The sequence below is a fragment of the Agelaius tricolor genome, unplaced genomic scaffold (genome assembly GCF_023055355.1).
Source record: "Agelaius tricolor isolate 1412-34295 unplaced genomic scaffold, bAgeTri1.0.p SCAF_27, whole genome shotgun sequence".
NCBI lineage: Eukaryota > Metazoa > Chordata > Aves > Passeriformes > Icteridae > Agelaius > Agelaius tricolor.
The window spans coordinates 7,562,635-7,589,842 of record NW_027269287.1 but is presented as its reverse complement, the minus strand read 5'-3'; the positions used below and the strand labels follow the sequence as shown (position 1 = coordinate 7,589,842).

General features: G+C 38.1%; 1 protein-coding gene across 6 annotated transcripts in view; it reads left to right on the top strand.

Annotated features, from left to right (window-relative positions):
- Positions 1-27,208, top strand: part of ARB2A (ARB2 cotranscriptional regulator A) — a 262,424-nt gene that overhangs the window by 149,181 nt on the left and 86,035 nt on the right. For 5 of the 6 annotated variants that reach the window (XM_071448707.1, XM_071448708.1, XM_071448709.1 and 2 more), the window contains one exon: positions 1,828-1,947. The exons of the other annotated variant lie outside the window; for it this stretch is intronic. In XM_071448707.1, the coding sequence (XP_071304808.1) occupies positions 1,828-1,947 (120 nt within the window). The remainder of the gene's footprint in view (positions 1-1,827; positions 1,948-27,208) is intronic. 6 annotated transcript variants of the gene reach the window in all.

Genomic DNA, 27,208 nt, shown 5'->3' with positions numbered 1-27,208 from the left:
TATTACTGAAAAATAAGAAACTCCTGTGTACATAACTAAGATAAATCTTTTAGATAAATCATTAATTCTGAAACTTTCTCAGTGTTTTAATGTACGTTTTTTCTGTACAAATTATAGTGTACATCACTTTTGCATAGGAAACTCCTGTTCAAGTTGTCCTTCATCTTTATCTTAATAACTGGTTTGTCAATCATATTTTCGTTATGTAATTTCTTCTAAAAAATTTCCCTCATTCCTCACAAAGGGAAGAGTCTTTACTTTCTGTACAGATCTATAAAATCAAATTTAAAAACAGCAACAAACTGTTTTGAAATAAGTCCTTTCCTATACTGAGGTAGTTTACAATAGGTGATACAGAATTAGTTAAAACCACGTTCTGTCATAGTCAATGAAGAGCAGAATCGGTCCAGGAGTAAGAGAAACTCAGGTTTTTCTGTCTTGAAATGACTGCTGCTGAAGCAGAATCATTATTCAAAAACTTTAAGTCAGGATCCATAATATATTTGTTGCCATCTCACTCTTACTTACTCTTAGAAAACAGGGTATGAGAATAGAAATAAAAGCCATAATCAACCACATTATTTAGGTGTGTCTCTTCCCACTGATTTTAAACACAAAAGCTTCAATCCCCAAAACTAGTTGCAGAATGCAATTGAGATCTAGATCACCTCAACATTCTTGATAAATTTCAATAATTCACACTGTGTAATTAGCAACTTCTGATTACCAGTGGCTTTTACTGGTTTGTGCTTTCTTTTTCCTATGGAAACAAGGCTTTTCTTGTCTGTGTCTGAGTGAGCTAAGGATATGAAGTTGTTGCTGGCACCAACCAAAGGGAAAAGGAATGCAAACTTTAGGAAATTACATTACCTTGACTGATCAGCTCTTTCTGGCATTCAAGAGTCTGGAAAGAGCCAACATTGTTATCCTGGTTGTGTGAAATGCTGGCAGAGCAGGGTACCTAGCAGAGCATCTTATTCTTGTTGCCTGACCAAATTTGTAGTTATGACCTCAAGAACCCAAGAAAAAGGGAAAACTAGAGGGGTATAGTTCTTTCCAAGAGCCTCAAGGATACAGGTACACAACCATGAGTTTCGATGAGACTGCACTAAAATCAATGTGTGTCCCTCTAGTGCCTTCTGTGGCCCTTACACTGGCTGACTTTGACAAAATCTTATTCAATAGTAAGAAAACGTGGTCCCCTAGCTCCCAAAAACTCCAAAGTAATGGCTGCCACCAGTCAAGAGGTGTTTTCTTTGCTCCATATCTCATAGTCTACAATCACAAAAAGTAAGATTTGAAAGAGTAGTTGCAAATACCATAATTTTAATCTTAGTTCAGGTTTCCAGTGGCTCATAGTATGAAAAAAAAGTAAAAATTGAAATTATAGGTCTTTACCAACCAAAATTATTCTACAATTATGTATTTATTTTGTTCTTACCTGTTTTTATTTACCAATCTAAGGCATAAGTACTTTAAACAAACCCTCAGCGAACAAACATTTGACGGAAGAGTTGTCAAAAGAATGAAAATCTGAGCTATGACTCATAATTCCTATGAATGGCTCTGTTTAGCAGAATTGTCATCATGGTATTTACGTAAAATTTTGCAGATGCATAATTTTGTTATACTTACTAAAGTAAGCTCAGAAAGCCACAGTTTTACTGCCTTTATTTAGACAAAAGGATCTGTTCTCTCTTTGATACTCTAGTGTGTATTCATTTAATCTTTATTTTAACAAAACATTAAAACATATAGAAACACATTTTTAGACAGAATTGCTGTTTTTTAAAAGATAATTGTCACAAACATTATTTCTTTCTGCAGGATAATGGCTCTCCTGAAGAACATGCGATTTATGTTTGGGACCATTTTATTTCCCAGTCAGCTGCAGAGAATGTATTTTTTGTTGCTCACAGTTATGGTGGACTTGCCTTTGTAGAGTTGGTAAGTGTGAATTCTCCATTGCTGTCTTTTCTCAAGACTGTCACAGATTTCTACATTCTTTGTGATCACCTTATTGAAAGTAGCTAGGTAGAAACAGCTTCCAGTGGTCATGTACAGGTTGGTCAGGATTTCTTTGCAGCCAGAAGGTCGCTGCATCTTTTCTAGTTTTGAGATAGACAGTAAGGTCCCAAGTGTGCATGAACCTGAAAGACTGTGGGGAAACAGAATACGCTGCATCCTTCTTGTCCAGACTATGTACTGAAAGGCACCAGTTTCTGCTGTGGGGAAGAAATACCTGGGGGCATATGAGACTAAGGACATATAAGAACAGTTTTAAAGCGAAGTCCCAGACACAAATACAGCTTTTTGTTTATAGATTGGAACTGAATGTGCAGGGAAATATGGCAGTTTTATTCAGTTTTTGCAGTTTTTCTACAAAGATCTGCAGAACTTGCTGGAAGGACTTCTGTTTTCCCATTTATTAGGCTCTGCAGCGATATAAGGTGGGAAAAACTTTGCTCAGTGTAAAGCTGTTCTACATCTGGTGCTGAAACTGCTGAACATCTAGTTTGTCAGTCTTTCACTCTTTTCTCTAAAGGCAGATCTCTCGACCCCATCTGGTATACCAAGCTGCCTGTTAAACTTGTGTATCACTCTGTCAGTGTAGCTACAGTCTCCTCATATGATTTTAAAACAGTAGTGTAATCAGGATATGTTTTATTGAAGAAAACTACAGAAAAGTAAGGGTCCTGTTTATTGTGGAAAGTTAAATTGCAGAGCATTAGAACTGGTTTTATAGACACAGGAAACAGCAGACATATATGTACATCTTTTGTCTACAACACATTCGTTTAATCTAACTGAAAGTTGATTAAGGTGTTTCCTGCCTGAACATGAGATGAATGACTTAGTTAAGAAAAAGCACGCCATGAACATGTTTGTTTTAGTCTTATGTTGCTCCAAGTAGCAATAACAATCCAGACAATGGCCACTGGTATTATTTTAAGAACTTGAGATTTTCCTAAACCCCCCTTTTTTGTTGTTGTTGAAATTGATGCCATTTTTATTGTCTCTGAGGTCCTGGAAGAGTATGTGCAAAATACACATGATGTGTACAGGTTTGAGATTTGAGAAACAGTTCATTTTCCTGATCTGAAGATCATTTGAGAGTTGATCATTTTTCACAGGTGTTTTGTTACTTTCTCAATGAATAGTCTCAAAACTAAATTTTGAAGTGAATATTCACCTTGAAGGTGAATAACTCTTTCTGTAACCTCATCTATCGGTGAAAGATGTGTGTGTTGCATTTCATGTGCCTGTTGCTCTTGAAATGTCATGAATGTTAGGGAGCAATTTTTCTGTCTTGCCTTTCCTGAGTTGTGATTTTCAGCTGCTTTGTGTTTCAGCCCAGGGTATTTTGGTGGGTCCAAAGTAAAGCTTTGGCAGAATTTCTGTAGGTTTTGTAAAGCCACATTGTTTTGGTCACCAGATGCCCAGAGACATGCAGCAGAGGGCAGGAATAAGAAGCAACTGGAGGCTTTTCTCAGTGTTTCCTAAACAGAGTGCTGACTTGAAGGAGGCTTGGAGAGTTTTTCCATCCCATTTCAGACAATGGCTTGAGGCTTGAGGTGGCCTGGATAACAGATGACCAAGGTGTCATTCGCATTTTCCCTGTTTTTCTTGTCACACTGGTGGATATTTCTTCGCTTTTTTTCTACTTTAATATGAAGCACACTGATGTTTCAGAGCAAGACTTGACTTCTGACCTTGGGGTTTCCAGGGTCAGGGTGCTCAGGGCCTGTGAAGTTATCACAAGCTGAGCAAAAATTTTTTATCAATTGCAGGAAGCAACCAGTAAGTAAGAAGTTAAGAAGTATCATTGTCAGAAAGACAAGATGGTCTCAGTAAGGGTCAGCTTCTGTAGTGTGCTGTCTCTGCAGGAGATGCATGCCTGAGAGGAGGAATATAATACATATCCACTGACACACCACATATCTGTCACGCAAAACTAGACCTGAAATATATTTTTAATGCAACTCAATGTTTTTCTAAAAAATCAAAGAGGTAGTGTGATATTTGAGTACTACTAAAAGCAGTTTGATTAAATAATTCATACACTGAACGACATATAATTGAAATAAACCTTGAACTATTTCATCACAATATTCATTTGTAAGGTTTTATTTTGTTATCATCTCCTTTCTCTTAAACTTTATATCCATACAGCATTTAGTAATTGCAATGAGCTCCAAAAAGAAACAGAGCAGCTGACGGGCAATTACTGTCTTATGACAAATAAATTTTCAATCGCTTCACTTTTTTCTCTGATTCATGTGGGGGTGATGATGAGGTTGATAGAGCAGCTACACCATATAGCAACTGTACCACCTCTACACTTCCTTTGCAAGTTTTTGGGTTAACTGATTCATGAAATTGTTGGTTACAGTTGTTATGGAAACCTGTTGCACAGCTGCTCCTTCTGCATTTGCCTCTTGCAGGAGAGCAGTGTGAAGCATATGGCTTTAATTTGGAGTGAAGGCTTCTGCCTGAGCCCTCTGAATTTTATTTTGCCTGCAGGGAAAAAGAAAACAAGCAAAAATATATTAAAAAAATGTGTTTTCAATTAATATCTTCTTAGTCAACTTTCCATGTTCAGTGCTGTAAGGTCTCTCATGATGGCTTGCAGTCATCTCAGCTACAGCTTGCTACTTCATCGTGGTGTAGGGCTCCTGATGGAAACAGGATGTTCTGGCCTTAAACAGAAAAACCCAATGAAAGCGGATATTAGGCAAAGTCTTGTTCATAGACGTTCATACCATTGTGTGGGAGGAGCTGCTGCTCTCCCAGGAAAAGGCAGAGAACAGTATTCAGCCTTCCACAGGCAGTACCTATCCAGGTACTCCTTTGTCTGAAGCTGCTGAGGGAGGTAGCGTAAGAAAGGCAGTGCTACTCTGCCTTGTCCCTTGATTGGCATGCACTTTGTTGGGAAACACATAGTGAAAGAGAACAGATAGAACCATCACTTATGAAATTGGTATAAAAGGAGCATCATTTTTATTTACAAACTTTGTTGCCCAAATTTTGTTCTTCATTCCAAATTTCTTCTCACCTTGAAAATAAGGCTGAGTTTTGAAAATCCTTCATTAAACAAACAGGTAAGGCTTGGCTGCCATTTTCAAATACATGTCATTTCAAGTAAAAATTTTATTGATCTTTGCAGCTTTTTGATCTACATTTTCTCATGTCTGTGATTGCAGGATATTAAGACAAATAGGGTGAGTCTGCAATATCATACTCAAATACACAGAAACTTTTACTGCAACATAGGCACGCATTTTCTGTACCTTCTTGTGTCATACATTACTAGGGGAATAGCTGAAAGTGATTAAAATGTGTGGAGAATAAAGTTCACCAATAAATGTACTAAGTTATATTGTTCTGTTGTTTATAGGTTGAATTACAAATGGTAAATCATAAACCATATATTAGAGTGTATCTTAATATTTACTAAATTAATCTTTGTGCAATTGCAGTTTGAAATAAAACATGCATGTGATAATATGTGCACGTAAATTACTTTTTGAATGCACAGCACTAAAAATAATTGTTGGGTCATTGTGTTTTGCTAATTGCTTATTACTGATTTTGAAAAACTCAAGCCATGATTCATGAACACATCTCAGCTTCTTAATTCTGCTATCCCTTGCATAGTATAGTCAGGGATTTATTTTCAGAATCAGTTTGCTTTACTTGATGGTAAATTGTGGAACTTTCCCAACTCCAAGCTTATAAGAATTTTATGAAATTTAACAGAAAGTGAGAATTTCACGTTGATGGAGTCAATTTTATATTTAGTTTACAGAAAATAAGAAGTTTCTGGTACAACGCCTCCTTTGAGTTTTCCTGCCAAATTTTATGGGTTTACAATTATTATGCTTTAAAAATAATGTTTTTCCTTGTCATTGCCTGCTTGAAAGACCCACACAGAAGATATCTTTGTGGAACACTTCTGCTGTTTGCTTCCTATATTTCTGAGACCCCTGCATTTTCAGTTATTTCCTCATAATCTTATGACTAGAGTTACAGCTTTTTTGTTTCAATTAGTTAAATGCTATCTTTTAAAAAAATACCAAATATCATGGGAATTATGAAAAAAATGTGAGAATCATTAATAGTATCTCCATCGTACATCATTCATACTGCTGTGGAAATACGAACTACACACAGGAATGTAATAATTAGGAGAAGGAAAGTAGGTTGTCTTCAGCAGATATAAACTATTCATTATAGTTCTTTTGGCTAAAATATTGGATGTATGTATTGATAATTTGCATAAAGGTGTAGGTAAAATGGGGGGAGGGTGTCCTTTTAGCAAGCTTTTTTACAATGAGAGCCCTTAAAACACACTGTTAAATTACTGTACTTACTGTAGACTTCTAATTCCATCAAATCTGCAAATTTTGGAAATCTGAAATATTCTAGGTCCATCATTTTGAGATCCTCTTTGCAATATGCTGCCACTTCATTTTGCTGTATTGTGCTGAGTATGGCAAGGACCTGGCCCTGACTGGCACTGATAGGTGCCAAAATAATGATGATAGACAGGCACCTGCTGAGCTACCTGTGAGTCTCTGAGGCTGCATCATTATTATGGCACAGGCAAAATGCAATTTAAGAAACTTAATGGCTAGGCTGTGAACCTATCATTAGTTTTTCATTAATTTAATTTCCTGAAGTCTCAGACTGAATGGTTTGTTATATTTGGCTTTTTTATAAATTCTTATATAAATATATCTACTTATTTTTTTAATTCTGTTTGCCTGGAAAATTGATGAGTGGGTACTGTGGACATGCAACTCTTAATTCCCCTGGCTGACATGTTAAATCGAAATATGTCTACTGATGTGTGGTAGAAATCACATAAGATCTGTGATGGCTGTAGGAAGCATGGGAAAGAGCTACAAGTAGAGAGCTGTGAAGGAAAACACCTCAGTGACCAGGATACTTATTGTGAAGACAAAAGCAAAATACCACTGTGCTTTAAAGTTCTGTGAGCATTTGTGGGGGAGGGGAAAAAGAAAAAAGGAAAAAAAGACACTTTAGATGTTGAATGTCCATTGGGAGAGCAGTGTGGGATGCTGTCTTGAAGGTTTATGGGAACTTGACTTGTATGTCCAGTCTTTGGACAAGTCATCTCACTCAACCCTACCTGATTTACGCCTTAGAATTTTCTGTGTTGGGCACTTACAATAGCGTATTTTTGAAGCAGGTCTAATTTAGTGCTCACATTCAGAAAAGCAAGTCTGAAAGCAAAAATGATATCTTGATTCTGTTTGGTTATTTATTTCAACTATCCTTTGTTCTCCTTCTTGGAAAAGTACTTGTTCATCTGAAAAAGATCAAATGAGAAATGAGGATGGACAAGAGAAGCTAATGGAGGAACCAGTGGTCGGTTGTATAAAAAAGGATTGGACAGGAATAGAGTCTCTAGCCTTGATGCTGATTTTTTTAGTATTCCTGTTACTGATGTGGGCACACAAATTAAATATATGCTCCTGAAATTGGATCCTGGCATTAAGTGATGGAGTATTCAGAAGTAGAATTTCTGCAGTAATAGAAAGTTATGTTCTATGCCAGGACAGTTAGGCGTTGACTAGTCAGTCATCTGCATTTGTGCACAAAGAGTGATCTCATCAGCAGAGAACAGCAGGGCTGGAGAAACCCTTGGACAACTGGCTTCGTTGCCAGTGGCTGTAAGTGAATGACCAGGTAACGTAACAAGAGTCAGATATGATACTGTGATGTTTTTGCTCTTTCTGTCCCAAGAAGGTGAGTATTAAAGCTGTCCAGCTTGCTGCTGTGATTTATCTGAGGTAATTTGACACATTTGGGAATATTAAGTAAATATTAAGTCAAGGAAGAGGTGTTCATACGCTTGAGTCAATGGAAAGCATATTTTTCCAGAAACAATGAAGGATCCTCAGACCTGCTGTGACATGGTGCCAGCATGGACAGGTCCTAGCTGTCATAAACCATAGAGATACTACATGCTTTTAAGGCTTATCAGCCTTAAAAAGAACCATGTTAATTGCTAGTCCTCTTATGTTAACTTTGGTAGCTATGTCTAGAAAGACAAGGTTCAGCATCTGCTTTGTATTTACTGCAGAAACTGAGCTTAAAAGCATGGCTTTTCAGCCTGGTAAAGGAAAGCTTAGAAGGATTGGTAGCACTCAGCAAATACATCAGGAGAATAAACAGCAGGGAGGGAGAGCCTTATAAGCCAAAGAACAATGTCAGCACAGGAACAAATGGATTAAAACTGGTCATGAATAAATTTAGGATGGAGTTAGGTCTCTCACCATTGGATTAGGAAGTCCTGCTTGGGAAAAGGACTGAGGCGAAGTTGCTGCCAGTCATGACCCATACGTGGCAAGAGTTATGTGAGTAATTTGCTGAGACTCTTGGTCCTTGGTGTGACCCAGGAGTCTGTGTTCCTGTGAAAGACACATGCAGGTGCATATCTTCAGCCATGAATAATTTGACCACTTTTTGGATTAATTTGTCTGGACTTGACGCTACTCTGACTCGAGGCTCACTCCACTGGAATAGCTGAGTTTTAACCAAAACCAGGTCAAACCTCTAATACCAGTGTTGGCAAACAACTTTTTCCCTTCCTCTTTAGTTAGAATTCATAGAATCAAAGTATATGCTGAAATGGAAGGGACACATCAGGATCATCAAGTCCAACTCCTGGCATAGGATGCCCCAAGAATCACAACATGTCCCTGAGAGTGTTATCCTTACGCTTCTTGAACTCTGTCAGGCTTGGTGCTGTGACCACTTCCCTGGGAGCCTATTCCATTGCCCAACCACTCTCTATGCAAAGAACCTTCTCCTGATATCCAAACCAAATCTGCCTTGACTCAGCTTTCTGCCATTTGCTCAGATCCTGTCACTGCTCATAAAAGTGAAGAGGTTCCTCCTCTTCCTCCTGAGGATGTTGAAGACCACAATGAGGTTTCCCCTGAGTCTCCTCCAGGCTGAACAGACCAAGTGACCTCAGACATTCCTCATTTGGCTTCCCCTCAAGGCCCTTTATCATCATCATTACCCTACTGTGGATGATCTCTAATAGCTTTATATCTTTCTTACATGGTGGTGCCAAAACTGCCCCCAGCACTTGAGGTGAAGCTGCCCCAGTACAGAGCAGAGCGGGACAATCCCCTCCCTCGTCTGGATGGCTGAATCCCAGCTGCCAAGGCACTGCTGACTCATGTTCAGCTTGCTATTGACCAGGACACCCAGGTCCCTTTCCATAGCACTGCTCTCTGACCTCTCATTCCCTAATCTGTACACTCAACCCAGGTTTGTCCCATTGATCTTGAATAACAGGAATTGGGGAGCAGACTTGTTTTTGGAAAGAGTGGACTTTTTTTTTTGCTAGTGCTTTTTGGAACGCACAAGCTTGATGTAGAAAGCAACAGGCGTAGCAGATCCTGTGGTGAGAGTTTGCGACCATAAGGAAATTAAATGGTGGATTGAGCAAAAAAATACTGAAATATGCATGTCACTGTTTGCTGTACTGGAAACAGCTTCTTGATCACATTTGGCTTCTCTGATATATAAAGAGTGTGTGTGTGTGTGTGTGTGTGTGTGTGTGTGTGTGTGTGTGTCTACACATATATGCATTTGTATGCATATATTGCCCATTCTAACAGAGAGCAGATAAACATTTTAGGCCACTCAGCCTAAATAAATAAACTGACAAGCATACACTGGCATCATTAGTTCACATGCTAGCATTTACTGTCATTATCCATTTGTGTTGTAGTAGGAAGGAATCACATAGCAATACCTTGTCCTAAAGAGCTTGCAATTTGGAAGGATGCTCTAATGGGAAGAGACAGAGGAATGATAAACGATTGCAGTACAGCTCATAGTATCATAGCTGCATGTCCTTTTAAATTTTTTGGTGGTTTACTGTAAATGCTGTGTAGGCATTCCCTTCCTCAGTTCATCTGAGGCCCTGCTAGCCTTGCTGCTGGATGATAGTAGAGGATGGCAGCAGTGAAAGGCTGAGCATTGACCACTTCCAGAACAGACACGTTTGGAATATTCATCACTCCTTGTTACTTTGCTGTAGACAATATGCTCAGCCTCATTGTGTTTTGCTTCTCTTAGACATTTGCTAATCTGGTACCTCATGGTTCATTCAGCTCAGGCCATGATCTGCAGCTAGCTGTGCATGTGTCCCTTCCCCACTTCTTTCCAAAAGGAAAAGGACAATGTTTCCTGGAATTTTATACTGAATAGTAATTGTTGGCACCACCTATCATTACTTTTTTGTCTCATTCTACCATTCATATTAATTTTCTAAATTAACACCAAAGTTGGCATGTTAATTATGAAATAAAAAAAGAACTGGATACGAGTAAAAGTTAGGGTTACTAGAAAATCCAGTTACTTGGAAATACATGTTTGTTGCCTATGGGATTTGGTGGTCAAAGGCACAGCACTTTATGCATTTCTTTGGAGAAATTTTTCTAGAGTTCGTCTCAGTAATTTTATATTTTTATAACTTCTTTGCATCATTTTAAAATCCATACATTACTCAGTGAATATTTAGGTTTCTGCATGAGGAGTTTTTTGATCTTTAGCAATTGTTCTCATATTTTCATCCTCTTGTTTTTTGTAGCTCAACTTGTGTAACTAGCTGTTCTATTTTTTTTTCTTATGCCTATCTGAATTCAGTTCTATTTGTCAACATTTCTTTGACAGTATGCTGAGGATTGAACTCAATGTTCTAGGTGGAGTTAACATTAGTTCAGGTCGAACTTCAGTATCTTTGGTCTGCTATGCAGCATTTTGATCAATGCAACCTAAGTGGTACTAGATTTTTTTTTCTAAAGTTTCTTTGAATTTAGTACCTGCTAATGTTCATGTATCTCTCAAACTCTTTTAGTGCTCTCAATTTTCCTTTCCCCAGTGGTACTGAATGTACTAAATGTGAATGTAGTAGATTATTTCCTCCCAACACCCCCTCCAAACAATATTATCTCACAGTCTTCCTAATTAAATCTAGCTGTGTTGTGGCCCTTGTTGTGCAGGATGGCATACTAGATTGTAATAGCAATCCCTTTTGTGCTACAGGTCTGTGAATCTTGGAAGCTTATTTTGTATTTCTTTCATGCCTTACTTCTCTCGGTGGTTTGTCCCACTTTAATGTCACCTGCAAATTTAATTAATTCCAGATAATTAATGAAGATGTTAAATAAAACCATATTTGGCATCTATCCCTATATCTGGCTAGAAATTTCCTGCTGACTCAGTAAATTCCTTTGTATTATTTTCCTTTCCTGCATTGTTTCCACTGTTTTAAATTCTGCAAGACAATATCACTTATCAGTCAGTTTATTTTTCATTTCAAATTCCAGCTTTGAAATGAAAAATAAAAGCCAAAGCACAAGGCCATATTCAAAGAACATGTCACTCATCCTTTCAGCTGTTTGCAGATAAACTTCATCCCTTGAGCCTCTCAAAGCTGATGGGCAACATCTCTGTGCAACCATTTCCTTAAAATGTGTAGAGCACGCTGTTGATTGTGATAGTTAATTTCAGAACCCAGGGCAACTGATTTTTTCTTGCCTGGCTATGTATTTCCTCACTGGTTGCCGTTAAACTTCCCAGAAGTTAAAAGCTCTGAGTGTTGGCTGTATGAACCATCTCATGCACATCAGAGCTCTTCAAGACATAGGGGAAATTCATCAATGGTAACAAGAGACATGTCTTCTGTCCTGAACCTCTTAAGTATCTGACAATGCAGAGTTTTGCCTCATCACCATTCTTTTGGTGGAAACTAATTCAGTTCATCTCTTTCTTGGCTCTCTGAGGCAAACTCCGAAGGTGCTGGTATATATCCTGCCCTGGCTGCGTCAATAAAAAGTCACATCTCCTGTTTTCCCTGACAGACTAGTTTTTCACCCTATCCATGTTGATTATCTTCCAACTTTGCATTCTTAATCTTCTGTGAATGTGCATCTTGCTTTTTTTTAATCTAATCCACCTGTTTCTGGTTCTTACCAGAAGGTGCCTATTTTTACTGCGTTGCATCAGGACAGGAAAATGAAATATTTAGAGCATTAGTTTATATGGATGTGGTCATTGTATCTGGCTCTGCATTGACACAGCTGCAGAGTCAAATGAGTGAGTATGTTGGTTGTGGGATTCTTTTCCCACCAAGTACAGTATGAAAAAACCTGGCATTTTATGAAACTTTGTATGTTGTTATCTCTTTAGATTGGTTTGGAGAACAGCACAATACTGAAGATTTTACAAGATATGACATTGTCACAGTCTAAAGGTTTACAGTTTTTTTTACAGTTCTTTTTGAATGTATATAGGACGATTAATAAAGAAAAAGAGTAGGAGTTTTATATTTGCTTATACAATGATAGATGTAGGAATATCACACACAGTATGCACTTACAAGTTTTGTGGTGAATTGAGATTTTTCCAGCTGAAATATTAAGCTGTTCTAAATACTGGCATTTGTTTTCTCCAAATGGAACAGAACATTTTAAAAAGGAAGTTGTCTCACTGTTGTTTCACATTCTTTCCCATTTCTGTGACCTTATGCTCTTAAGATCGCACAAGTATATTATGTTCATGTTAATTTAAATGGTAATCATGCTGAAAAGTGTATGTATGGCTTTTGCATGGAACAGTAGAGATTTTATAAAACTTTAAAACCCAGTTTAGTGGATCAATCAGAGAAACTACAAGTTAATAATATATTAGGCATTGCAAATCCAGGTAGAGTAAAAGGAGTGCAAACATACTTTAGTAAAGGGAGCTCTCAATCTGTGGTACCATAAGAAGCAGCTGTTTAAGCATATTAGTGAAGTATTTTAGTACTAATAATAGCATGACTACTAATGTTTAAATGTTAAAATAATCCTATTTAAAGGCTTTGAATGAATATGATAAGAAATAAAAATATGAGTAGATTTTGTGCATATATTAATTGAGAAGATTGTGATTTTAGTGCTGCAGAATTGAACTGAGATTTTAATGCAATATGTCAAAGTGCAGCACTGAAATTGCCTCATAAACACCCGAAAAATAAATAGTTTAATTAGTTATTTTTCTCTTTTCCATTTCTAAGGCAAATTAAGTCTAATAAAGAATCTCAGTATCGTGCAGTATTAGGATAGAAAGGGCATGAGGTTTTCATTTTGATTAAGCTGATTAACGCATTTATTTGCTTGTCAGTATCTGTATTATATTTTGTCTTAGAGTGGCTTGAGACATCTGACAGGAGTAATATATCTTAAAAAAATTCAAAATAACCCTGCCATCCCCCTCTCAGTCCCTACCCCCGTGGGCACGTAACTGCCAGTGTTTTACAATGTGTTAAAGTACAGCAATTATATTATCTCATCCTTTAAAAAAAAGGCATTGTTAATTTAACCCTCGGTAATCTTATTCACCTTGCCACCATTGCAGTCTACAGCCAGCAGACTTTTTTTTTAAACCAGCTGTTGAGATAACCTAGTTTAAAGAGTTCACGGCTGAACGTGAGGGATTCATCATTATATATTTACTGTCTGAGGCTGATATAGCTGTAAGGTTTTTCAGATGCCATTGATCTATTGCGCATGTTCCCTCCCTGGGTTGCAGGACGTGCTTCTATTTGCATAAGGCCCTGGGCAAGGTTCTTTCTTGCATTGATTGGCCTGTCCAAGGGAGCCTGATGTGCTCCTGCATTGATCACCCTGTCTTTTCTTGGAAGGCAGTGTTACAATGAGTTCATCTCAAACATTCTTGGGAAAACTCTACTGCAGATGTCACAATTTTATTCAGATGTTCTTTTGAGTATAGTCCTTTCCTTCTTTTTCCTTTTCCAGGATAACTTGCTTTGTGGGGTTTTGTTGGTTCCCCCCCCCCCCCCCCCCACTTAATATGAATGTGTTTCTGCAGTTATAATGAAGCATAGATCAGAATGTACTGAAAAGCTATATTACATTTATGCCAATTATTCCATGCTGTGGGGTTTTTTTCCTTTAAAATAATGCCTATAGCTTCCAGCAAAAATCAAAACTACTCTGTCTTCAAAGAGTTCACAGTTATAACAGAAGAATTAATCTAAGAATATGTGTACTGGTGTCTTAGCTTAGATAATTATTGTCAGTTGAAACTTGTATGATTGTACTAGTTTTCTTCAGTGCTAGAAAAACAGTTCTAAAATGGTACCTTCAGCATAAAACTGTTTGGATTTTGGTTTTCTAGAGGCATACAAAATGAATTGTGCTGGTAAATTGCTGGGCAGACCAATGATCAGAGAGGACAAATACTTCCCTACAGAGTCCTTGGGTTGCGAACATGATGTGTTGGGGACTGTCTTTCCAAACCTAGGTTAAGCAGCAGAGTTCTTAAATGGTTATACTCAAAGGGTGGCTCATAGCTAATGAATAAGCTGACATTTGAACTTTACCAAGCACATGATATGACTGCATATCAATGAAAAACAAGATACGATGGAAGAGTTCCTCTCCTATAGAGGACCAGAACAAAGAGCATCACAGCGATATTCCATGATTACTTTTAGAAAAAACTCCTATGGATATTTTTGTGGATTTGTAGAGTTTTCTTGGAAATAAATAAATATTTAGAGATACATAGCTGAAGTCATGTTAATGCAGTAACATAAATTGTGCAGGCTTTTTTCTTTTTTTATTACTTGAATAATAGTTCCATGTCTTTCACTGAAGCAAGAATGTTTCCTATTGCATTGTGATACTCTGGTCTAGAGAACATATTCCTTTGGTCATTTGGTAAAACAAAACTCAGATAAGTATAATTCAGGTAGCATATATGAAATTTCATCTTCATTATCATGCAAATGTGGTGAGAATGTAACATTTCCCAAGATGTCATTTGACTATTAGGATCTTTAGAAAATGGTCTCTCAAAGCCACAAAGCTAATATTCCAGAAGAAAGCTATATAATACCTAAAAATTGTCTGTCCTTATTTTATATGAATAATAAATGTAGTAGGACAAGCCATTATTAAAATCACAAAAGAATATGTTGACCTGTTGGAACAAGGATCTTTTTTGATTTTTGCATCAATGATGAATTTTGAGCTTTCCATAGCATAGAGGATGAACTTGCAAATACAGATTTCAAAAAACTGCAGGGATAAAAGAAGTAGGATCATTACTGGAAATCTGGTCTATTTTGTTTCAGTACATAAATTGTATCTGATACATATTTTGTTATACATAGTGATATCCTTTGCAAGCATTGTATTTTTTGTGTGTCTGCATTGTGCGTGGATTTTGCAGCTGCAACACTTTTCATTTTTCTAAGCTCCCTTTTGCTGATTTTTGAGTTAATGAAAGTAGAAGATGGGCATGGGCTAAATAAGGACTAATCTTTTTAAATGGGGAGTGGAACTTGATTTTAATTCTAAAATAAAAGAAGAGCCTGACTGTCTCATAGCAGCCCATTATCTGTGTTATTCAGTTGTAGGAAAACACTGTACTTGTTTATGTGTGTGAGCTGTGCAGGGCGTCAAGACCTAAAAAAAATTTCTGGTAGCAGAGGAAACCTTTTGCAAGCAGTTTCAGTTTTGAAAAAGAAAGACTGGGACATGACTGTTTATAATTAAATTAAAATGAAGAAAATAAATCTAATCTCTTACTTCAGGCAGAAATAGTCTCTAGGAAAAAATGTATCCATAGCATACATTGTGCTGTTAAACAGTGGATGCCTTAGAAAAACGTGATGAAGAGATATGTAGATACTTCCAGACTTTTAGATACCCACCATGGATGTTGTAGAGTGAGGTTTTTCTCGGCAGATACTTGCAGCCCCAAGTGATTACCTAGATGTGTTGAAATAAGTGTTTAAGTGTTTGAATGAGTTTTAATAATTGCTCAATTGCTGGGCATCAGGAATGCAAGCAAGTCCTTCTACTCAGTCTGAGTAAAATAGAACAGCACAATGTAAAAACTGATATTTTAAAGTTTTCCTGTTTTCTACAACAAAAAGCAACAATTTTCTGATGCCAGGCTGATAGAGAATGAAATTTCAGAATCTGTGGTAATTTTAAAGTCTGTGGGTTTGGCTTGCTTTGTTTTTGGGTTTTCTTTTAGTTTGTAAAATTGTGATATTTAGAGACTGGAAAAATTACAGAGGATGTTTGAAGTGTCATTTCTCTCCCATGCCACTGAGACATTTTCATTTTACAAGCACATTACTAAGCTAAGAGGTAGTTCTGTGCTGTTTTGCTAGAGAGACATTTTCAAAGTCCAGGTACTGCTAATATGACAGATACTGTGTACCAGTTAAGAATGTTTTCTGTTGCTTCATTCCTACCTACAAAGACTAATATGTATGTGGTATCTCCCCTCCTCTCAAAACCCCTTGATGATCTAACTGGCACACTTCCATCACTCGTGAGATACTCTTAAGTGCATTTTATAAAAATCACTGAACTTTATTTATGCTGAATTTTTTTGAGGTAAAATGAGATGTTTAAATGACAAAGACTTGATCAAGAATTCCGACACTTGTAATCTGGTGCAGCAGTCAGAGGAGGGAATTGATAGAGCCTCCCTGGCTCACTCCTGAAATGCTAATTTTCTTCATGTTCTTATTTTGAGGAGAGGCTGCTTTGAGCATGATACTTGCTCAAAGTAATGAGCATGAGACTGCTTACCACCAGATTTAGTGGGGTTGCAGTTTTATCCCTCCTTGTTGCTGAAGGGGTAATGGGTCTTGGTGTTTCTAACAATAATGTATGATGAAGGCAAAACAATTAGAACCATCTCTGCAGATTCTCATGTTGCTTCATAACACCTTTTTTTCCAGGGAAAAACTCCCAAAGCAATTGTTCTGTTTAAATAAAGGCTAAATCCTTTTTTTGGCTGGGCAATACTGATTTTTATCAAATTGCATGGAAAATAACAATTTTTTATTGGCATTGCTTTGAATTGCACTTATTTTATATGTACTCAATACCTTTTTATATTTTGCAGTATTCTTCTAAGTAAAATCTAAATGAAGTTTTAACTCTAATTGTAAAGCAAGTGCTGCAGAAAAAAAAAGAAATTTGAAATTTCAATATCACTGTATTTGGTAGATTCACATGAATTGTGAAAAGGGATAGCAAGTCTATAGATTGCACAAAATTAAATTTAGTTATATAATGCACATTCCTTGGGGTATCTTATTTTTTATTTTAAAAAATCTTTGTAGCTTCTGTTTCTCTTTTATACAGACTAAGACACCTTTTTGCAGCTTAAACAAATATTTCAGAATCAGGTAGTTCAGGAGACACATCCTGTAGGGAAAGGCATCTGCCTGTATTCAGTAAGCCAAATGCATTCATGCCACAGTGTGCTGTTCTGTCATCTCCCTGCATACATCTCATACAGCTCCACACAGGATTACATGTTGTACATAGTATCAGTATAAAATTTGTGATAAGTTTTAGTAGAGTAATTTCCTATAGCTTCAAAGACCTATTGATGCTGGTAATACAAGAGGTGTGTTTCAGTTCCGCCCTGACCTCTCACATGTTGACATACTCCCCTTCAATTACTCCTCTTCCACCCAGATGTATCCCATGTGAAACTTTTCCAGCCTGTCAGCAGCAAACACTTGGTACCTGCTCTCACACAGCACCCTGCATCCATCCCTTTCCTCCCTTTTCTGCAAAGCCGGTGCGCCCCAGTCACCTGCTGCAAACAGCAGAAGTGCCAAGATCCCAAAAAAGCCTCCATTTTGGTTGTAACCCTCCTTGCAGTGCAAAGATAATGAGTAATACTGAGGCGATGTCAGTCTTCAGGTTCTTCTTTTCTTCTGCTGGTGTCATTCATGCCGCACTGATGCCCGTGTGGTGCTGCGCCTTGTGCATGTGCTCCCTATCCTCAAGTGAGCCGCTCATGGCTTGAGCTCTGAGTAAATAGCAACTGCTTTCTTCTGCAAAATTAGCTTCTTCTGGCCAGCATAAAGTGTAACCTCCTATCACATTTTCTGCAGTAGGTTGGCATCCTCGGGCATGAGGGATGAAGCATGCTATGACAGGCAACTTTGTCTTTTCTTCTGTTCCTTAATATAGCTGTTAGTGTCTTTGTGTGCAGCAGGAAAATAATTTTTTTTTTAACATCTGTAATATCTAATGTTGCTTTTGCCTTCTGCCTCCCAAACTGTTTTGTGCTGAGGTGAACCATGCTGGGGTTTGGGATGGGCTTGCCAGGTGGTAGCACAAAAATATTTCTTGATAAAAGCCATAGTTGCAGCATCTGCTGTAAAATGCACTTTAATTATTGTAGTTGCTATTGCTAACTTTTTCAGAGTGCTAGATTACTGCTAAAATCTTCCAAGCAAAACCTTCCAAATTTTGGTGTTAAGCCTAAATGTTTATATTGCATTTAGAGATTTTGATGAATCTTACACAATAGTGGTTTATTGGCAATTGTGCCCTTATGGTCTTTTAAGATATTGAAAGATGTACGCACTCTCGTTCTGAATCTTGTGTTTCCAAGCATTCATTTCTTGAGCTAATACATATTTGCTGCATTCAAATTAAACAGGAATCAATTTATAATGTGTGCGGTAACCTTTTTGTAAAAGCCTAATTATGTACATTGCTTTCTACAGTGCAAGGATTGGAATAAATGTCTATCAATACTTTAGGTGAGAAAATAGTACAAACATCTTGTGATCTGAATATGTTTATAAATAGTCACTTGCACTTTTTATGCAAATGAAATTGAGTAACTGTCAGGCTGCAATTTTTAAATTTTTTTTAATACTATTAGAAGACTGGCTTATTTGACACCTCATACAGATCTTTTTATGTGTTTTAGGCTTTTTCCCTGTGCCTGTAACTGGTGCTGCTCTGTATTGTTCTTTTATACCTTTTCCCTTTGTTTCCTTATTTTATTGCCTATACTTTATGGATGATGAGAATACTAATGAACATATGATGCATACTGTCATTCACAAGATGAGCGGATAGCTTTCTCTCTTTGTCAAATGTTTATGGAGTAAAATGAAAAATTAAACGAACTGACTCTGTTGTAATTTCAGCTTAAATAGAACTCTTACTGAGGTTTTGTAGAATTTTCCCATCAGAGAGAAAATTTTGAGAGTGCTAGGAGACTATTTTTATATCGAAAGAGTAAAACTTGAGGTGAATTACTAGAAGGCATAGAAGTTATCTTACAAAATTGTTGATACTGAACCATAAAAAAAGTCTAAATAGTTTTAACTTTCAATTAACACAAAAAGGGGATGAGATATCAAAACACACATTACAAGTTTAATTATATTTTCTGTTAGATTCAAAGTCTTATGGCTGTGTTCTGGCCATTCCAGTTTAGCTGTTCAGCCCATGCTGCCCGTATTGTGTATTCAGCAGTTCCTGTTAGACATCTTCACAGGGATGATTCTGCCGAGCTTTTTGACACTCATTTTCATGCATGGCCTGCTACTTTACATCGAAATATCCTTTTTTTTTCTCTGAGCTGCCTGCAGCATTAAAGATGCTTGAAGATGTCAGGCTCGGTCTGTGTGCATACGTGTGCATATACATGGGAACAGAGTAATAAGTTAATGCGCTGGTGGGTGCACGTGTGCCGCTGTGCACAAGTCCGGGGCGCGTTGCAGCAGCATCCCGGTATCCCGGTGCGCGGTCCTGCAGCCGCCCGCGGCGCGCACGGCGCGGCGTGCGCAGGGGAGGCTGATGCTACCTTTTCCGCAGGCAGTCCCCGCGATGGTGCGGGGGCGGGGGGGCTCTCGGCAGTCGGTGACACTAGAGGGCACTGCTTGTCCTCGGTTGCAGCTTCCTTCTGGGACAGCGAGCAGAATTAGGCTGAATTCCACAATCTTACTTTAATTAACAAATGAATTCTTATTAAGTAAGTCTAGGCTGTTTAATTCATTGTTGTTTTGCTTTTAGCTTTGTCTTAATATCATGGATGGAGTAATCAGCACCTGCAAATAAATGCAGAATCAATTGTCCTATACGTAAAAGAAACTCCAGCTTGAAATGTTATTCTTGGCAAAGCCAGGGGGCTGAGTTTGCCCAGCGATGGGGTTTAGATCCTTTGTCAGCTGTGCTTCCAGCCAGGAAGTGTGATGCAGTGTTAAATATGTGTTAGGTAGAGTCTTGACGACTTAGGGTGATTTTTTTTCAGCAAAGGTCAAAAGAAAGATAAGCAAAAAATGAGAATAGGAAATTTAAAGGGTCCATCTTTGGTATGTGTAAAACATGTACCATTTACATTACCCTTGGAAAAATGTTTCTCATTTACAGAATACTTAATCACCTGAATTGCTGCTCCAAGTTCAAATATTTCTTCCATTTATGGGTTCATTTATTTTGGATGGAAATTATGAAAGAAGTTGAATGATCAGGCTAATCTGAATGATCAGATTGATCTGATCATTCAGGCTAATAAAATCAGGCACCATTTCAGAAGCATCAGAAATTTAGATGTCAAAACAATAACAACCAAGCTCAATGACACCAAGAACTGCTGTTAACTTGCCCTTGTCCTCTGCAATTGGCAGAGTATTGTAAGAAGTGCTGTGTGCTGGCCAGGCTGGGAAATTTTCTTTCCAATTAAATTCCAACACTCAAGTTCAAGAAATTTAGTCCTGTGGTTTAAAAGCGTTGTTCATTGCTAAGCAGTGATTTGGGATCGGGCCCTACAGGAAATCTTTTTTTTTGCTTTGTCTCCCTGGTGTTTAGCCTGAATGTTTCTAGAAAGTTAAGTGTTGTTGACTTTCAGTGAGTGTGTAAATTTTCCAGCACCAAGTATTAATAAATGTGTGGAAGCTAGCAGCTGGATTGCCTGATCACTGGAAATGAGGGAAATGACCTGTTAGTCAAGATGATGGCTGCTTAGTGTAACCAAAGGTTTTTCCACATATAAGTGCTAGATTTAATATGTTTGAAACATAATGATGCTCTTTAAAAGGATAAGTCATTTTTTAATAAACTTCTAAAATATTGTTCTAGCCAGAGCTCATTGCCATTAAAAAGCATAATAGTATAATAATAGGTTGTGTTTTGTGCAGAGTGAATTTTAAGTATTGTATTTCAGTCCCACATAATTGCAGACAAATGCTAAGGTGATTTTGAACCACTCTAGTTCTGAGCAATCTCTTTTTAAACAGTGAGATGAGTATATGTATTTCTGAAAAATCCTCCTGGTATTTACTGCACAATTTCAGAAGATGGTGTAGAATGTTTATTATAAATATGTAGGTTTCCTAATTATTTCTGTGTGGTCGTGTCTTGGACATGTTTAGTAATAGATCCGTCGTTTAAGAAGAGCGAGTCTCACCTAGTTTTGTTTTATCAGTTCATAAGCAAAAAGAAATAAAAAAGATGTTTAATCAACAAGAGAACAACTCTTTTTGCATTCACAAAATGGTAATTTGAAATCTTATTTTGTGTGTACTAATGGTCTATAAGCAGTGAGATGCCAGAATTGCTATAATAGGATTTTCCCAGTCCTAGAAGGATTTTGCTTATGGCTATGAAAAGTTAATTTCAGATCGTGATACACTTGCATTAATTTTTGAGACATTAGCTGAGTGTAGTACAGCGAAGAAAAACATGAACACCACACCACTGTGGTGTAGCTAATTGTTTATTACCTCTAACCAAAGAAGCATCGGTAATAGGCAGGCCACAGTGTCTGCAAAAAAAAAAGAGGTAGGAAACTGGCAGAAAAGGTCTCACAGATTTCTTCTTGAGGGTCTTGAGAAAAGAACTGAGGAAGAAAAGGAGAAACAATAGCTTCACCATGTCCTGAAAGGTGATACAAATGGGTCTTGGCGTACTTGGAAGATCCTGTTTGTTCATTAATATACTGTTTGACAATCAAACTATAGAATGTACCAAACCTTCCTGCTTCTGAGTGAGAAAGCACATCTTCATGTTATATGATTTATGTATGAGAAACAAATGATTTAGATGCTTATATGCACCATACTTCAGTAATGTGTTTGTATTCTGTGGAGTATTTGCTGACAAAAGGAGCATGTTTTCTCTTCCGTTGCTAGTAAGGGATCTGTTGACTCCACAGCTGTGTAAAAACCTCTAATCAGCACCTATTTTAATCAGCAAGAATTTTACTATAAATCATTACCAAAAAAAAAGGCATTGTGCTATGCTTTTATACCACTACATTTATTTTGAAATTAATAAGGAAAAATAATACAGAGCTTGTGCTTGAGATGGGCTAATAAGCGTGCCCATGAGACTTTCCTTTTCAAGAACTAAATGAAAGCTTTTGCATTGCTAACAGGCTACAAAAGTTGCTTAGGTAATAAGACTCCTTTTCTCTTATCAGTTAAAAAGAAAAGGGGAGGGATGGGATGGCTCAAGGGATTGGTAATCAGATTACAAAGTCTTTCACTTCTAGGTCACTGGTTCAAATCTGCCCCCTGTTTAGTAGTGACCAAAAGCTGTTCCCATCTGATGGCTTTTCAGTAGCCTTTGTGCAATTCATGAATGATCTATATGCAATGCTTGGTGAAAATCACTCTTAGACATTGCTTTAGGAGTTTCAACTCAAACCCTTTAAGTAGGAATAAATGATCTGCTCATGCATTGAAGAGTTTGGTGGGTTTATTTTTCAGAATAATTTTAATAAGTTAGTGGAGCAGTGCAGCTGAATTTGCACTGTAACAGCTGCTGTGGGCTACAGCTGCCACCATCACTTCCCACTAGCATTGCTTCGCAAAAAGTTGTTACCAGCTTACTTAAGAATTGGACTGATGTGTCTTAATTTGAGCCACATGGTATCATTCCAGTCTACTTTCATATTAGGCTAGAATAGATAAAACCATAATTGAAAAAAGAAGGAGAAATAAAAGAAAATTACTAAATTTGTTCAGCTTAGAGGAAACATACTTATTATAGTAAAATTTGTTTTGACAGAGAGAGTGTGAAAACATTTTTACTGATGGTTTTAGTGTTGCAGTAATGCTGTTGAAGCTGTGAGACTGCAACTTCTGTGGGTTCTTGTGCTATATGTGACTTAGACCACTGTGGTGTGCTCAGATAAAAAACAACTTTATAATATAATATAAATTTATAATAACTGTTAAAGAATAACTTTATAAATTGAAAACAAGGGAAACAAGAAAACTTGGTGGTACCTGAAAAGAAGTCCTTGCAAGTGTATGTTTTCTAGTGTTGTCCTTTACTGCTGCTTACTTTCTGGTACTTAAATAACGGACTTATATACTTGGCACTTGTCAGCATTTTGAAGTGCTATTTTCCTTAAGGCAGAGAAATGCTAGAGGACAGTTGCTGTAAAGGGAATGTAATTTTTGGTTCATTAATGTATGAACCTGAAGTGGGGACTCTGCTAGATGTACATTCCTGTGGAAATCACAGTGACAGTTTAGAGGTGTGTTTATGTCCATAGGGATGCACACAACCCATTATAAAAGTATGACTTTTTCCTTAAAACCAGCCAAAGTATTTCTTTTGAGACAGCAGGCATGCCACATGTATGCTGCAGTAGATTTTTGCAGTAGATTTTTTTGCACTGAACAAGGTATTTCACCAAACCTAAATTATATTTCATTAATAAAAGTCTCACTGAATCAAATTAATCACATCAGCCACCTCTCTCATTACTCACATAAACTTCAGAGTTTGCTTGTAACATCTCAACCTGGAAAAATAAAATATACATGCATGCTGAGCAGAGCTTGATGGGTACCAGCAAGTACATTTAGCACAGGGCTAGCACAGGTCTTTGCTCTCCCAAGAACACATCCTCAGATGTTGGGAGTCATCTGCCTAACACGCTTCTAGCTTCACATTGAAAACCTAAGCCAGAAGAGTGCTGATAAAATCTGTGTACCACAACACATGGTCATACCCATGATTTGCAAGAATGGCTCTGGTGGGAATTTACTGCCACTATTTTCACACTTGGCCTTCAACTGCCAGGTTAGCTGGCCTGTGATGCAATGTCATCCCCTCTGGAAACTGCAGCAATTGCAGGAAAAGAAAATCCTAGGCAACGTATTTATGATCCAAGCCACAACATTCTCTCCTAATAATACATTGGTATCAGATGTGTCAGAGGTCTGTGGACTCAGAGCAACGGGTGTGGTATCCCACTGGAAAGCACAGGCTGTCCCAGCTGCTGCAGGAGCACTGTGTCTCCCTGTCCTAGCATCAGGATGTTTCCTGGTCTGCTCAAAATGTTGGGCTCGAGCTTACTTGAACCTGCATCCCTGGCCCCATTTGCCAGAGGGGAGGAGGGGGAGTGGGATCTAAGTTTAGCAGTACAAGACGTATGGGCAAAAAAGCCTGCCAGCTTCACAGGGCTGTTTGGTCCAGGAGCGTAGGTTTGTAAGACAAAGAAATTCATTTCAGAAGTTCACACAAAGGTGGGGTCGGGGGGGGAAATGTTCTGAAAGCACTGGCAGCACACCTTTGCCCCTCTTCCCCAGGGAAGGCTGGCATTGTTGTGGTGGTTAGATCAATGTATGTTAGACGTGGCAGACCCATGAGTTTGCCTATATTTCAAGGTGGTTGTGAGTTTAATCATTAGTTTAGAAAATAATTTGGTTAAACTGAGAAAATCTCCCAGCAAAGCATTTTTCCTAGTGTAGTGATGCTTTTTGTGAAGTATAAAAGGACACTTATAAGCCATAAGTGCATGCATATATATTGGATGTTATTTAGCACTGTACGTGTTTCTAAGGTTAAGAGCTGACTCCCTCCATTGGTACAACCCCTCCCAAAGCATGCCAAAGCCTTTAAGTTTCTGTCTCTGATGAATGGACTTATTAAGTACTAGAGGTGTGTGATGTCATCTAAGAGGAGAGACATGGAAATTGAGGCTCCCAGAGATGGGAGCTGTGAACTCTATTTGGTGTCATGGTCCAGTTACATGCTGACTTTCAACCAATTGTGTGATAAGCCATATGGCTCATCAGACCCCAGTCTGCCTGCATAAGCTAAGGTGGTGGGTCTGGTAATGAAATAAAGAAATGCAAACTTATCCTGGTGTCTTTCTTCACTGAAGAGGACTTTGGAGGAAAAGGAGCAGAAATAAAGCTTGCGGTTGCTTTCTGGTTTAATGTTGTTTATGAACTTCATGAGATCAGAGGGTCATGGGGAGTATCTTGCTAGTGACATGTAATGGTTTGGAAATAAACACCAGGGTGGCTCCAGCTGCCTTTGATCTAACTAAATGGCTATTTTGTAAATTCTGTTTAACTTACTGTAAAATTAGGCAAAGAGCATACAGGAATGCTTCTTTGTGTGCTAGATGCCTAAACTTCCAACTATGTGTTCAGGACCAAACAAAAAGAAAATGGTTCTCTGTCAAGGAGGTTATAATTTGGTGGATATATAATAAAAAGGAGACATGAAATGCTGTAAGAAAGAGAGACTGACTTTCTACCTTATCCCACGATTTAAACATTTTAAATTTTTATTGATGATAGCCTGAATATGTAGATTTCAGTAAGTGTATTTTGCTTTCCATGATCTCTCTGAAATCTTCTTTTGAAGTGAAACTTCTTAACTTGAAAATTATGAGCCTTTAGTTTACAAGGATGGGCAAGTAATTAAAGCCACAGCAAGCCTTTTTCAGAATACACTGGCCAGAAACTGTAGTGTGCAGAAAGCTCAGCAGACATTTTGCTTTAGTGCAGGAGTGGCTAATCTTCATGGTCCTGTGGCATCCTGATGAGCTGTCATGGTCACAGGACAAAGGCTGCCATTTCTTCATGTTGTACCTAGTGGACCAGACATTCATTATTGCAGCTCTGCTTGCTGGCTCCTCCTGCATTGATAGGAGAGGGTTGCCCAGTGGTCTCCAAACCATTCCAGCTTGCCTGCTGGTGTAGCCTGGTTTCAGGAGCCAACAGTGTGGCCTGGCTGATACATCCAGGGAAGTCTGAGTCTGGCAACCTAAATGAAACCACTAGAGGCAGAGCCCAATACAAAATTTTCAGGAAGACTTTTCCACTTCCTAACAACCTTGAAAGTAAACATGCATCATTCTTAACAAGCCAGTCCCTCTTTGAGGTTTGTGAATAGAAGAGTTTAGGTTATTTCACCAAAGAAGGACTGTGTGTGATAAATGAGTACCTTCCTACATGGGCAGCCGGGAATGGGTGCTTTTGTGCAGCATCCATTGTCCTCACACTTAGGCACAGCATGCATTATGCTTAGAAGTGGCACTTGTTTTTCTTTTCTTGACTCAACTCTACCTGGCATCACTTCTCTGAGTGATGTCATCAGTACTGGAAGGTGATTTGTGGTGTTTAATGAACAGGCTTGTGCTGGGGGCAATGCAGAGCACAGTACACATCAGTCTCCTGGAGCATTCCTCGGAAGTAAATTACATGGGCAGGCTGATGACAAGGTTGATGCAGGATCACTGAGCAACCCAGGAGGAGGAACAAAGAAATACTTCATGGCAGCAGGAAAGCGTCTAAGACACCCACCATGTTTCTATCTCCAAGGATGCTGAGGTGGAAGTTGTATGTTGCTGCAGTGCCGTGTCTCTCCAGATGTGATGGAGAGCAGGTCCATGCCCCATGTCATTGAAGGATGCAGGGTCTGAGCTTTCTTTGCCAGTAAAGCTGTACCTGATGGCTTCTGGCATAGGACATGGACCAGACATTTAATTATGAGTCTTTCCTGTACTCTAAATTGGAAGATCTTTTTCTGAATAAGTTCTTTCTTTTTTCTTTTTTACATTATATAAAACTGTATTTTATATAGTTATACATCCTTTGCTTCACAAAGCCCTTCAGCATATGAAGTCTCTCCAAGGAGACTTGTTAGCCTTGCTGCTACTTTCCCATCTCATGAGTAGCTGGAAAACCTTGTTGGATATCTGATGGCATATCCAATGTCTGATAAAGAGGGCTGATTTTAAAAAAATCCATTATTTCTCCTGCTTTACTGTATTTTCAGACTTTGAAGATGTCAGTCATATATTGGGGTTGAAACTAGATGATGCAGAAGGTCTTTTCCAAACCATTCTATGATTCTATGGTATTGTGGTCTGCTTTGTGTAATTTGGGTTTATACCAGACAGGCACATAATTTTTTGGTGAAGGAGAATGTAAATGGTAGCAGCATTTTAGTGGGAAAGAAGAGGGAAGCTCCTGCTCTTCTCCTTTGGCTGCCTGCAGTAACAAAGCACAATTTGTCATTCCCTAATCACAAGGAGAGTTGCCTCC